We start from the raw sequence: 14,622 nt of genomic DNA, 5'->3' as shown, positions 1-14,622 counted from the left end.
GAAACCAAATCAAAGCAAAACAAAAAGAACAACCAGAAGAACCAATCCCAAACAGATACCTGCAGAATACCACGATTATTATGGTTTCATTTTTTTTACCAGTTTAAGCATTTTTCATTCTAAAACAGTGAGAATGCCTTCAGAAAAACAATGTATTTGACAACATCAAAAGAGAACAACAGTCCCTTTGCCTTCATACGTTGCTGCCATGAGTTCCACTCTGTGATTCACCAAACCACTACCTCAAATGCAAGACCACACAAGTACAGCCATTCCCTTCTTGCCTGCCTGCATTTCCTCCTCTTCCTACCAGCACCATCCTGCAACATAACTTGGCTTCTGAGAAACAAAATAAAACCCTCTTCCGAAAAAAGTGTTTTTTTCTCAGTAACCTATTAGCAAATTAAAACTTCTACTTCACTCTGCCTTTGTTAGCACAAAGTTCTTTCCTATCCGTCATGAATTCTCAATTTGTACCTCCAACCTCTGAGTAAGAAAGCAATTGGACCTTTTTCTTACTATTTGAGCAGGAAGGAAAGTAAAAACCTGATGAAAGAAGAGGCTCAAAACAGAACTATATTATGAAGGCTATTTTCATTACGGTGATGAAGCACAGAAGAGCAAAAGAGATCTCATTCATTCCTCCAGCTCCTGGCACCATATGCTCTAGTGATATGGATACAGAATGATGTGCCTAGGTAAAGGGAAGTAGAGAAAGTTATAGACCATTCGGTGTGTGTTTGACCATCTAACATCAAAGAACATAAGCTTCGCATTTGAAGACGAGTCAGAAAGACAGGATTAGATAAGTAGATAATGGAGACTGAAAAAGCACAACCAATAGTGACTTTCTATTCTTTAATTATATCACATACACTGTGCAAGACATTTTCTGATGGTCAAATTTCTGATGGTTTTCCATTCTGAGAGCTGTACTAAAAACACTAGTGTACTGAAAATATTAAAAGGCAATTTTAAAACTGTGTGACAACCTTTATTTAAAAAAAATGAGAGAGCATAGGTATTCACATCTTAGGTGAATACAACAGGACTGCAGGACTCCACATAAACGCTGCAGAATGCTGAATATTTGTGGACAGTGTAAATGTCTATGATTTTTTGTTTTTATTTTTTCAGAATGACAGTAAACAGTGACGAATCAAAAATAGCTACAGCTCAAGCTTTCTTTCATCCATCAAAAAAGCCTGTAGAAAGTAAATAAATTTAAAACTGCAAAGTTAGAAGGCTATCCACAGACTACCGAAGACAAGTTTACTAGGATTTTCTGTACAGTGTCTGACTACTCCCAGTCAGACATTTGAGAAAAAACGAACCATTCAGAAATAAGACAATTAGCCTGTAACATACAAGAAGTATTTATTTATCAGGACACGTTCAATAATTTGTTCTGAAGCAGAGGCTACATTTAATCTTACTGCAGTTTGATTATCTTTGAAGAACTTGAGGGTGCTTGCTGCTGATGGAAGGGATAGCAACGGGAAGTTATGACTCCTGGAAACAATAACAGCTTCCAGTGAGTAGCATCAGTTGTTCCTGATTGAAGGGTGTTTTGCACTTATGTTCCAGTTAACACCTTATGGACACTAAAACATCCTTTCAGCACATACTGGCAGGAAGCCTAAATAATGGCTGGGCCTAAAGCACAGCTCCCAGGGCATAGCTAACAACAGCTGCAGAAATTTGCAAAGTAGGGTGCACTGAAGGTGGTCATGGTGACCATGCTCAGCAACAGTGGTGATCTACCATAATCTACTGTGACATCATTTCCACCAGCCACTAGAACAGTTCCCCTTGTCATGTTCAAGCCCCTGTGCAAACAGAGCTCTTCTTGGTGAGGATATGGCTTTGCAAGTCCCAAGCCTCCTGGACTGTCTGGGGCCTCCCTTTCTGTATGAAGCCCTGGCAGAGAGAGATGAACTTCTTGTCTACAGGAGGTAGTGGGACAGTCACGACACCAAGCAAAGAAGCTATGGAAAGAGGTCAGGAGATAGAATAACATTAGAGATAATCAGACAGAAACTGACTGGTTGAACTGTAAGATCTTGCAGCTTCAAGAACCAGAACCTCCAGCTACACCAGAGGACATAGCCAGAGCTTGTCCTCTTGCAAAATGGAAACTCCAACAACAACAAAGGTGGGAAGCACCAGGACAGTGGCTCCCAATATACCTGCAGGTGCACAGGATAACTAAAGATTTGGATCTTCTGTCATTTCAGATTGCTGGAAGCTCTGCTCAGGGAAACACCTGAACTGTCTGAGCCTGAGCCATTCAGCAGCACGATGCAGAAATTAAGAGCAGTAACTGTGGATGACTCCCTGCCTGCAGGGAACAAAGATTCCCATCTGCTATGGACAGGTGACCTCATAAAAATCTAAAAACAAGAAGTGTGCAGGGATGGGGTTAAGAAAGTTAAAGGCCACCTTAAGCTCAATCTAGTGAGGTACACGAACAGTAAGCAGTAAGGGCTTTCTACCAATATATTAGTAGCATAAGGTTAATTAGGGAAAATATACCCCCTACTGCTGACAGGGTAGCAAATAATACAGTAGAAAAAGTCTCTGATGCCTATTTTGGCTCAGATCTTAATGAGAAACCTTTCCTTCAGCTATCCTCAAGACCTCAATGATTCTGTGTTTCTAATATGCATCATCAGTGAAGAATAACAGTGTTAACATTACATACCTCTCTCTGTGTGTTTTTCTTCTTCTTTGTGGACCACTTCTCTTTCTTTGTCCTCTTCCTCACTTTTTTCCACCTCTTCTACAAACACAGGAAAAAAAAAATGTGTTACTTATGTTGACTTACAGAAAGTTACACACAGAGTCCACTTTTGACTTGTGAACTTAGGATGCTAACAAAACAGGGAAGAGAAAGAAACATGAGAGGGAGAAGTACGTAGAGATGAAAAGAACAGAAGATAACTTCAGAGCAAAAAGTCTGAACAACTGTACAACAAAGATCCACTTCTGGATTTGCTTAGCTTTAAAACCAACAAAATGCCTGAAAGTCATGTCTGAAAGCTACATTTAGGGAAAAAAACATAAAAATTCAGTAGGAAATTACTAGCATGTTTATTTACAATTGGCAAATTCAACCACAGTATTTATAGAAGGATAAAGTTAAGATCCTTTTTTCTTAATAAGTATTAATTTTAATTTAATGTTTGTTACTAAAAGAAAGCATCCTAATTTAAATCCCATCATCTACCCTACTCATGACAAGGGGGTTGGAACTAGAGGATCTTTAAGGTCCCTTATGGTCCCTTCCAACATTCACTTAAAACCCACATTTCAGAAAGTTCTTTAAACAATGAACAAACAAACAAACAAACAAAAAAACCAACCACATCTCAAATCCACACAGCTTACATGGAAGTACTTTCTAAAAGCTGCATAAAGGGAGAAATTTCCATCAACCTGTACTGCATGTTCCATGACTTTTTCCAGTGTTTCATACAGGCTGTATTGCTGCCTTCTATGCTTGCTAGATACAACATAAAACTATTAAGTTACATTGACTGTTAGCATTACATTAAAATAGACCCAGAATATAACAAAACAAGTCAACTCTGTTATACAACGCTTGCTTGCTACACTTCTTCAATTTCTATTTTCATTTTGTTATTACAGCACAGTTTATGTAGGCCTTTTTAGAGGAAGTTGTGGCTGCAAAGATAATACTGATAGTCTCTTAACACTAAATTCTACTTGTACTGTGAACACTCTTTGAATGATTTAAAGTTACATAATAAATCAGCAAAAGGAATCAGAAATCCACAAATGGAAATTATGAGGGTTTTTTTTTCCATATTATTGATCTACGTAAGAAATAATAACGATTCAAACCACAAACTTTTCTCAAAACCAATCTGACTTACTTTCAAGATAACAAAGTGTCATAGCAGCTATACCACTCAATTCTTAAAGATCTATAGATAAATTTCATGCACATAATTGTTACCTGCGAGACAGGACTCACTCACTAAAGAATCTAAAGGAGACTCTCAAAGTTCCAGAGTACTTTTTCTGTAAGCTGCAGATTTTAAATGTTCAACCAAAAAAAAAAAGATATTTCATTGCAAGATTCACATATCTGGGATGCTTTTAGCAGCATCCTAGTTTCAAAGCTGAAGTTTTTGTTTTTTTCATGTGTGGGTTTTGATTGTTTTTGCTTTGTTGTTGTTTTTGTTTTACATGGCTATTTCAAGGCTGAGGAAGCTCACTGCTTACAAATTTCCATCACTCTCCCTATACACAGACTAGAAGTGGTTTAAACACAACCCCAGCTAAACTCTTACAGTTATGAATCATCATATGGACAATTTTGAAAATGGATGATAGTTAATTTTTTGCTGTTAAGCTGTGAATTCATCATCCTGACAAGTAGACAAGTAGAAGTAATGAATGCAAACCTAAAGAAAAATAAAAAAAGAATTTCTTAATATAATTATGTTATCACTGTATTTACTACAGTCATCTTAATAACTGACTTTATTTGCTGTGGAACTGAATACTACAGCTTTGGTGTTTTTGTTTTTTTTTTTCCTGACTACATGATTTCATGAACAGCTGAAAATACCTTTAAAGAACTCCTAAAACTGTAAGCATTCAGATCTCTGCAGTAGCTGACTGAATGCATGTTTGGTGCCAGTTCAGCCAACACGTGTCTAAACAGAAATAAAAATAATGAGTAAGCTTAAGCTTAGGCAAATACTTAGTATTTCCAAATACGCTGCAATGCACAGTACTACTTCTAACTAAGCCATAATCCTCTAACCACAATGTTCTCCTTACAGACTGGCTGTAACTGATGTGCTCACACAATAACCACAAGAAAGCACAAAAATCTACCTCTTGTATGGAGTGGTAATCCTCGATGAAATCCTACCTAGAAGTGTTTACACAGGGAAATACTGTTTTAAATTATATTCTAATTACCAAATGCTACATACTCCTACTAGTATGATACATTTGCAGAACAGCACTTTTCATGCTCATCAGGACATAACAGGTTAGATCAGGTCTGCATGGAAGTTCACCAAGAGTCCATTACAGACGAAGATCTGTATGACTGTGGAGTAGCCTTGCTGAAAGGGACCTGGAGATCCTGGTGAGCAAGCTGAATGTGAGTCAGTAGTACACTGCTGCAGCAATGAGGGGAAGTCAGATTCTGGGCTGTATCCACAGGAGCGTTACTAACACAGATGGAAATGTTGTCTACCCACTCTAGTCAGTGTTTGTCAGGCTGTATGTGGAGTACCATCTCCAGTTCTGGCCCCAACAATTCAAAAAAAGATGCAGACAGATTGGAAAGGGTCCAAAGAAAGGCCACAAAGATGATCAAAGAGCTGCAAAACCTGCTGTGTCAGGAAAGGCTTCAAGTATTAGGTCTTTTCAGTCTAGAGAAGAGAATACTATGAGAGGACCTTGTCACAGTATCCTTGTAACCTTAAGGGAATGGCAGCTCTTTCTTCACAAGCAGCCCCATGAAGAAGCATATGGGAACTGCTGAGCCATGGCCTGAACCACTGATTGATGACCTGAGGCAAGCACTGAGTCAGCTGTGGGAGCACAGGTGAAGGCAATTCACCTGTGTGACCAGAAGGGGGTGGAGCCTGGCTCTACCTCTCCTAGACCCCATTTAATGGCTGACTGCCATTGAGGAAGGATTTCTTTCTGGGTATCTCTCCTTTTTGGAGTTTTCCACTGCAAGCCTAGATCCTTGGATATCAGTGAGCATTTCTTCTTTGATTCTCTCTTTTGCACCATGATAATCTTTCTAACTATAACACCTGTAAAGTACCATTCTAACCACGCTACTCTTTCAACTCAACATTTGTTGACTGTACAAGAAGACACAGGGAGGTGGGTACAAGTTGTTCTGAGAGAAGTTTTGACTTGGTTTAAGAACTATGTTTTTTTTTTTTTTTTTAAATGATATTCATCACTGGCACAACATCACCAAAGATATGGTAGAATTCTCATCACTGGAGGTTTCTGAGATGCAACTGGACTGGATTATCTCATTTAGGCTTTCAATTCCCACAAAAAGTTGAGCCTGATGATCTTTCAAGGTCCTTTCTAGCCTGGACTGTCATATCATTATATGAAGAGTTTGGCTAATGTATGCCATGTAGTCTTGAATCTCACAAATAAAATGTGAAAGTTTTTTTCCTACAATGCGAAAGAAAAATCTGACAGCCATACAAACTTTATAACAACACCTGCAAATTTGTGCAAACATGCATCTGTAAAGGCAGCAAGATACAAGCCTGATTTTAAAAGGAATTTTAAGCAAGAAACATTAGGCAGAGGTCTGCTGATATTTATTTGCTTTGTATCACACAGAGCACTGTGTCAACACAACAGTTCTCCAGCAATCATCACCTCAGATCATCATCTGCTGTAGATACTACAACTTTTTTTGTGTGAACCCTTATGTAACTGCTAAGGACCTCTAGCTCAATGCTATTACAGTAACACTGATGGTACTTTAGATGCATTCAGTGTGCTTTCTAGGTATTTACTTCTCAAAATTATCTGTTACATGAACATTATTTCATTCTTAATAACAGACTAAAAAGATTTATATTGATTTATTTCCTAATCTATGTTTTCCTAAGATAAAATGAGACATAGCATCACCCTCTGCACATGAATTTTTATGCACAGAAAACTTCCAGAGTAATACAGTATGCCTGTCAGACCCCGATCTTGATCCAACAATAATACTGAGCTCATTACAAAGTAGTTTACACTTTAATTTACAGGGTATATCATAAATACTGCCTAATACTCAGAATATCAGCATTGCTTTTCTTAAGGCAGGGCTGCATATACACCAAAAGAGTGATTATGTGCTTAAGTAGATTTCCAAGTTAGAAGTTTCAGAATACAAAAAATCCACATTGCCATGACACATTCCTCAGCCTAAATTCCAAGCAAAGGTACGGTCAAGAGGTTCTTTCAAGTCCTTTTATACAGTTGAAGTGTCTTCAGAATCACAGAATCTAGGTCAGAAAAGACCTGCAAGATTGTCAAGTACAACTGTTTTCATGCATTTTAAAAAGTTACTTGTACTGAGAGTTCTCTTTTTATTTTCAAAGGAACCATGACCTAAACAAGCTGGAGAAATGGGCTGACAAATGTGTTATGATATTCAACAACTACTAAGTCATGCACCTGGGAAGGGACAGCCCTTGCAATGGCATATGAGGGCTGAGGCCCACATGGCTAGGTAACAGCCCTGCTTTTTGCATAGGCAGCAAGCCAAACACGACACAGCAGCATGCCCTGGCACCAAAGGAAGCCAACAGCATCCTGTATTCACAGAAACATGGTGATGTGGTTTACCCAGAAGGCAGCTAAGTACCACACAGTCATTCATTCACTTCCCCCCCCACCCCCATAGTGGGATGAGGGGGAGAAGAGAGAGAGTCAGGGAAAAAAAACACAAAGTAGTTGAAATAAAAAAACCTATTTACTAAGAACAGAAAAAGATATATTATTCCTCTTTTCATTTACAAAATAAGTGATACACAATGAAACTGCTTACTGCTCACCAACTAATGCCCAGACAGTCCTCAAGGAATGGCAGCCACTCCAGCCAACTCCCCACAGTCTTTGAAGTCTCTTCTCATGATGTTACATGGTATAGAAAATCCCTTTGGTCAGTTTAGGTAAGCTGTCCTGGTTTCGTCCCCTCCCAGCTCCTTGCAACCCCTTAACTACCCTTTGCTGGCAGGGCAGTATAAGACAATTACTACAGGAGGTTACTGAGAGAGGTTGACCTAACTGCATCAAGTCCTGAGCAGCCTGATCCAATCTCACAGTTGACCTAACTATGAGAATGAGTTTTAACTAGAAACTTACTGAGGAATTTTCCAACCAAAACTATTCTATTATTTCATCACTCCTCCTACACAAAAGAAATCTATTAAATGATTCCAGCACAAAACACAATATTGTTTTATTTAGTTACTTATTAACGTATTTTTAATAGAAAAAAAAATGCATGAAGGATTTACAATTATAACTGATAAATCCAACATCCCTGATCCAGTCCCTTCAAGGTCTGCCAGACAGAAATTCATCTGATTTCTGGTTTGCAAAATCCCATGGATCGAAGATGCAGCAGTTCTACCTCTGTCTGCCAAATTTAAGAAACCTCTCTGCACTATCTGTTCAATTGCAGATACTACAGACTTCCTGTATTTTCTATTGGATGAACGAAACTCATGCTTTCCTAAGCCTTCCAGTATTACATTTCCCAAATACTGCATTACCACTGCACCAGCTGTCTGAAAGTTTTCTGTTATCCTTCTCAGGATTAGATACCAGAACTGGAAATACTGGAAAACAAACAAACAAACAAAAAAATGGTTTCATAACTGCTACCTAAACATAACTTATTTTCCTGTTTGTACATTCACGATTTTTGAGAGCTATCTATAATACAATACAGGAACAGAGGATCATTTTTAGTTATCTACCACTCATATGCTCTGAATTCTCTTCAAATACTACTTTCTACAAGACAAGCTGTATTCTTCTAAATGTTGATTGCATTCTCTATCTGTGACAAGTTGTACTTGGGTATCCTGCTTTACTTAAGACTACTAGCAATGATAAAAAAAATCAGTAAGCTCTCTTTCAAACTAACCCTGGAGAACAAGAAAAAGCACTGCTATAGAGAAGCCTCAAGTCAAGTCAAGAATGTAATCAGTGATAACAATTTTAAGACTTTAGGTTTTCGTTAGTGGACATCCTCATCCAGTCAAACTTGAATGTCTAGAGATAAGGTAAGAGGAAGAACATAGCAACAGCTGCACTTGGTATAACAGTTTATCTAGTCCAAAAAGCTACCATCAACACCCTCCTGACAACAGCAGATGCCTAAATAGGGAAGGATCTAAGGAGGAGCAAAGAACACAGTTGCAAATTCCCAGAAAGGTTCTTTAGATTTCTGAAAAATTGCCGCTGGAAGACTTCTAGATCTTCAGGCTTTTTTTGATTTGGCAGCCCTGAAAAAAAGTAGTAAACTTTTAGCAGTCACAGCGCTGCTAGCATTAAGTTCCGTAGTGGAGAAGTGTCTCTTCTCCCATGCTTTGATCCCACCTCTGACTTTTTTCCTTTCTCCTGTTTTATACATGAAGTTCTTCTGGAGAAAAAGGCAGCAAATACTTTTCATACTACTCATGATTTTTGCATCTTTTCCTCCACCCCTTCTTTCAAGCTGAAAAATCCTACTCTATTATACAGTTTGTCCTTGTCTAAAAGTTGTCTCTCTGATCTGCCATTAGTAAGTAAGCAAAGAACCTTTAGAAAGAGTTGATTATCTAGAATGGACAAAGAGGGGATGTAGTGGAATTCCAGGGTCACAGCCTGAACCAATGGGTGGGCTCTGTGAGTGTGTGAGTGCGGCGGCGCGGCGGTACGAACGGGGGAGAGACACATTCCTCAGCTCGGCTCTGCCTGCGCGCTGCTACCGGGAGGGGTGAGTCGATTCTTTTTGATATCTTTCCCTCGTGTGCCTATTTCTTAAATAAAGGCTTTGTCATTACCTTCATTTGCTCTACAGGGGATAAACTGGGACCCCCTACAGACAAAAACCCAAGCCCCACAGTGCAACAAAATAAGGACAGCTAGAGGCTATACTCAAAGCAGTAAATAATACAAATTTTCAAAAAAGAAGTCAGAAGCTTGTGACTTCAAGCAACAGAACAAAGATCCCCCTCTCCACCTGCAAATCTGCAGTTACTGAGCAGTTACAGTACCTTGGGAACACAAAAAAAATGGACATGTTATATCAAGGATGACACCAGAGCCAACTAAGTCTGAAACTACCTGCATGAAGGAAAGACCAATGATAGACAGTTTTCAGGAACTCCCTCCTTTGGAAGGCACCCATCTAACAACTGTCCAGATGACTCGCATTTGCCAAGAGCCCACATCCTCAGTGTTGTAAAGAGGCTAAGAACGCTCAGCTAGTTATTACCTCCTAATGCCAATCCACACAGGTACCCTTGATACTACCAGAAGTAATTCTAAGCATAACAAGAGTGACAATGAAGCTTTTCAAGAAAAGGTGTGAGACACGTATCTCCAGGTAGAATTATCAGCAATCCTCCAAATGATCCAAATCCTCCAAAGTGAGGTGAGGAAGGGAGGAAAGAGTGCATGCATTCAGAAGATCAACGCCTGCCTTCACTGACAGGTGCTGCAGACAAGCTGTTCAAATCTACAACTGTGGTAATTTGAGGATCCATAATTTCTGAACATACACTGAATTCATCTAACAGAGGAAAAGTTCTGCAAGCAGACATGCTAACCTAAGAAGGAAACCAGGTATGGTAGAGAACAGTTACCATAGCCTGAAATTAAGGTATGGGAGGTAGTGAGGAAACATCTGGGGAACAGCATCACAGGGAAGGTGCTTGCATTTTCCTTGTAAAAACACCATGACTCAAGGTTCATCTAAAGTATCTGTACACTATGGGTAACACATGCAGCACAGGAAACAACCAGAGGGAATTACTAGTCCCCTACACAGTTGCAGAGTTACGATTTCACTGAATTAGAGACATAGTGGGATAACAACTGACTACAGTGTTAGAACATATGAACGCATGTTCTTCATGAAGAACAGGCTGGAAAGGCTGCGCAGTAGTAATACTTTATGCAGTGGATGCTCAGAATTTTACCATGGGGCCAGGCAATAGGACAGCTGAGCATTTCAGGACCACAAATGGCAAAGTAATGCATGTATGACTTTGGTAGCGACTCATCACAAACTACCTGAACAAGGAGAACAAGTCAATGGTGCCGTCTCACATAATACTAGGCCTGAGGACTCACAGATATACTTTTAACTGGAAGGGATGTAAGACTGAGCACAATCCAGGTGGTTTCTAGAGTGCGCTGAAGGCAATTTACTGATGTAGGCAATTACTGAGACAACTTGGGGAGGTGCTCCGGTAGGTTTGTTATTCATGAACAAGGAAGAACTGGCCCAGGGTACCGAAGTCAATAGTAAGTTCAACTGCAAGAACCACGTAATTGTGGAATTTATATCTTGCAAGAAGTCAGCAGAAGAAAGAACAGTCTAGCCTGTGCCTTCAGGAGAGTAATTCTTACCTTTTTCAGACTGTACTTGGTAGTATCCAGTGGGGGGCTGCCTTGGAGAGAAAAGGGGCCTAGGAGAGCTAGTTGTTCTTCAAGGACAGCCAACTCAAAGCATGCAAATAGTCCATTTTAATATGCAGAACGTAGAACCAATGTGGAAGAACCAGCATGGGTCGACAAGGACCTTCTAGTAAAGCTCCAATGTAAAAAGAATTGCAATGCAATAAGAAAAAATACAGGGACATTCCCCAGTCACAAAAAATATTAAAGCTTGGTGTTTTCCTCTATTTCTTCATTTATTCTTGGCGTTCTTTATTTGCTTTTGTCAACTTCTACCAAATCAATGACTTCATAAAACTACCTAATATAATCCTGGAAAATCATTCTTGAGTGGCTAGTTCTTTCTATCAAGTTATGAACGCTTTTGTACTCACATATCACTTGGTAGTTAACCTCAGTGAGATTTTCACATCTTTATATTTGAGTTACTGTAAAATTCCTCTGCAGCTTTTCATAGTATCATCAGCAAACTGTCACCTCAGTACTGACCCTTCATTTTCAATAAATTATGAATCTGTTCCTCAAGGCAGTCTCCAGAACAGATCTCTGTGGATTTACTTTCTGTTCTTCAACAGATTATTTCCTCCATGAGCACTTTCCATCCTATCCCAAAAACATTCAGTTCCTGTACATTCTTGGTAAGAAATCATTGTTTGGATATCAGAAATAGACTATATACTTCAATCAGATCTTCCTTGCCATGTACTTCTTTACACACAAAAAAAAGAGCCCCAAGGTTTTTGAAGGTGTGACCTTCCATTATAGAATATAATAAATAATAAACCTTATAAATAATATAATAAAATATAGTTATCACCATAACTATTATATATAATAATTCTACTTGAAGAACAAATGCTACTTGTCTTTCCATTTAAGGAACACCATTCTTTACGTTATTGCTTAGCCATGCTAGTTTTCTTCCACATCCTGTCAAAGCTTTACTATTAATTGCACATACATTCAAGATGGTATTCTTCAACAATTTCTATGCCATCTTCATAGATATCATTTTAACAGACGCCTTCTGAAAGTTAGCACTTATATTATAAGTCATTTACTCTATCCACCAGGTTTCTCATACAATATTGTTTCTGGTCCTGCCAGCCTCTCTGATATTTGTTAATGAAATATATAGATTGATAAAAGGACTGCTGAATTTTGGTATTAAAACCCTGTTATATTTAGCACACAATGGGACCCCAGAAGATTCCCTCAATATATTTCATGTAGAATTTGTTTGGAAAAAATTGAGCTCCCTTCTTGGCAACTTAATGGGCAAGCTTTAAGAAGCTTAGCATGAAGAAATTAACACATGACCACTAGTTAACAATAGAGTACATTTCAGTGGCCAACATTCTTTTTAGGAACATTTACATTCATGCAACTATAGAAATCTCGAACTGTTATAGTCAGTAGAAGAAGACAATTACTAGTTAAGAAATTATTCTGTCCAAAGCAAAGAAAAATATTGCTGGATACAATCATTTTAGGCTTCTGCAAATAGTAGTCCAATATTCAATATTCACTTATAGCCTTTTGCTTCAGAGCTGAGATTTCTCTGTCATCAATGTGCTTCTTTCTGATTAAGATGGGAAAAAAAAAAGCCACCTAGTTATCCTAAGTTCATTCATATCCAATAAGAGAAGTCTTAAACTGTGATAAGAACAACAATCACTAATTTATTTGTAATATATATTTTAGAGGAGGTACTCATAATGTGCTACAACTTCTACACAAGTACACACAGTATTATTCTCCCTTCACCATATCCCACCCCCAGATATCTTCTGGAAGATCTTACTTAAACAGTGCTATCACTTCTAAAATTCCAGAGGAACATGGATTTTAATACCCAAATAAAATTCTCTAAAGAGGGTATGGAATCCATTATTTCCCCTTTTAATTGGCATAAATTTAAAAGGTTAGCACCAGAAAAGGAGGAAGAGCCTGAAACATGGCCAGAAAGACATTCTCATCTCCCTGTCTCCAGTTATTTACTTAAGACCCAAACTGCTATTACAAGTCAGTGAAAGACAGTTTCATCATCAGTAAAATAGAAGTAAGAAACTATGAGTGCTAACTTCCCATAAACAAAGAGCTTGATCTTGATAACTCTCTTGAAATCCTATTCAGTCAGGCATGAATTAATGGATTTGGCTTAGTGTGGTCATTGTTTCATAAAAAGCTAACAACACAACTTGAAGCTATAGCCCTCTTTAACTACAAGTAGAGAGCAATGACAATACAGCCATAAATTATTTATTGGTTTTGTCAGAAGTGAGAGAGTAAGACAGAGTGCCCTATATCCCCAAAATACTTACGCATACAAAACTGTGTGACTGCAATGAGAACAGAGAACATCAGTTTAACATCAACAATTTATCTGCTGGTTCTCCTAACTACATGAAAAGACTGAAGTACCAGCTACGTATACTTAATGCTTTTGAATGTCAACCAGTTGCCACAGTCACCAGATAAAAGTCAGATAAAATCACTATGAGTTAAATAAAGTTAAATGGCATGAAAATCATTTACATGATGTGTTTGGTTTTTTTTTCTGAAACCTTTCTAATAGTATCATCATTTGGTGAAAGAAATTTGAAACAAATGGGGGTTACGCTATGTCTGTATTACTAGCATGTTTTCATTCTTAAAATTTATGCACATTTTGAAGAAAGTTGAAATCCTTTGTTCTCCTTAGGAACAATAAATTAGTACACTTCTTTTCCAACAAATCCTGTACCACATCTGGCAATTACTCCCTTTTATATTCTTCCACCCTCCCACCAGTTTATGAAGAGTGATGGGGAGACTGTGATAATTTTCTGTGCTAATTTCAGTCTTTCTCAGTCACAAATTCCATCCCTCAAATTACAAGACTACATAAAAGTAGTGCCTAAAACTGTCTTTTGTTAGGCCTCTTAACATGCTTATATGAGCATGCAAACAAAGTAACAACTGGTGAATTGGTTCTACTTTTCCCTGCAATTACTTGAGAATGTGAGTTACAGAAAGAACAAGAATGATATTATAATATAAAAATGCTGCTTTTATCTGTAAACAATATATTTAAAGTCTGGATGCAGAGTTTGCAGATTTTCTACATTCAGAATATGCCTGACTTAAAATCACTACAGGAATATACACTGTCAGAATAGAATCCTGAAACAAAAATAGTTATGCAAAAAACAAGAGAGAGAAAAAGGTATGAACTGGAATACTGTTTGATTTATTGAATGCTTGTGTGTGACAATAACCCAACTTAACACTTCTTTTTCTTTCTTTTTAGGAAGGGCAACAGGGAAGAAAAATACCATAAACATGGCAAAAATTAATACTGATCTGTGGTTAGGTGTCGGCTAGATCTTCTCTCTTTATTGCTTTTAGGAGTTTATCTGTGATAAAGTATCATTT

At 38.1% G+C, this 14,622-nt stretch overlaps 1 protein-coding gene and 1 long non-coding RNA gene across 21 annotated transcripts in view; one reads left to right on the top strand and one right to left on the bottom strand.

Moving 5' to 3' along the window:
• Positions 1 to 14,622, bottom strand: part of ATF7IP (activating transcription factor 7 interacting protein) — a 109,747-nt gene that overhangs the window by 42,664 nt on the left and 52,461 nt on the right. For 16 of the 20 annotated variants that reach the window (NM_001397085.1, XM_040696356.2, XM_025148445.3 and 13 more), the window contains exon 3: positions 2,705 to 2,782. In NM_001397085.1, the coding sequence (NP_001384014.1) occupies positions 2,705 to 2,782 (78 nt within the window). The remainder of the gene's footprint in view (positions 1 to 2,704; positions 2,783 to 14,622) is intronic. The other 4 variants (XM_046938700.1, XM_046938687.1, XM_025148446.3 and 1 more) reach the window with 1 other exon arrangement.
• On the top strand, positions 1,124 to 13,098 carry LOC121109323. Its single transcript, XR_005848687.1, has 3 exons — positions 1,124 to 2,155; positions 2,238 to 2,377; positions 9,602 to 13,098. It is a non-coding gene; the product is annotated as an uncharacterized LOC121109323 (long non-coding RNA).

This window comes from Gallus gallus, chromosome 1, assembly GCF_016699485.2.
Source record: "Gallus gallus isolate bGalGal1 chromosome 1, bGalGal1.mat.broiler.GRCg7b, whole genome shotgun sequence".
NCBI classification, from domain to species: domain Eukaryota; kingdom Metazoa; phylum Chordata; class Aves; order Galliformes; family Phasianidae; genus Gallus; species Gallus gallus.
Note: the sequence above shows the minus strand (reverse complement) of the source record. Positions and strands in the feature narration are given on the sequence as shown.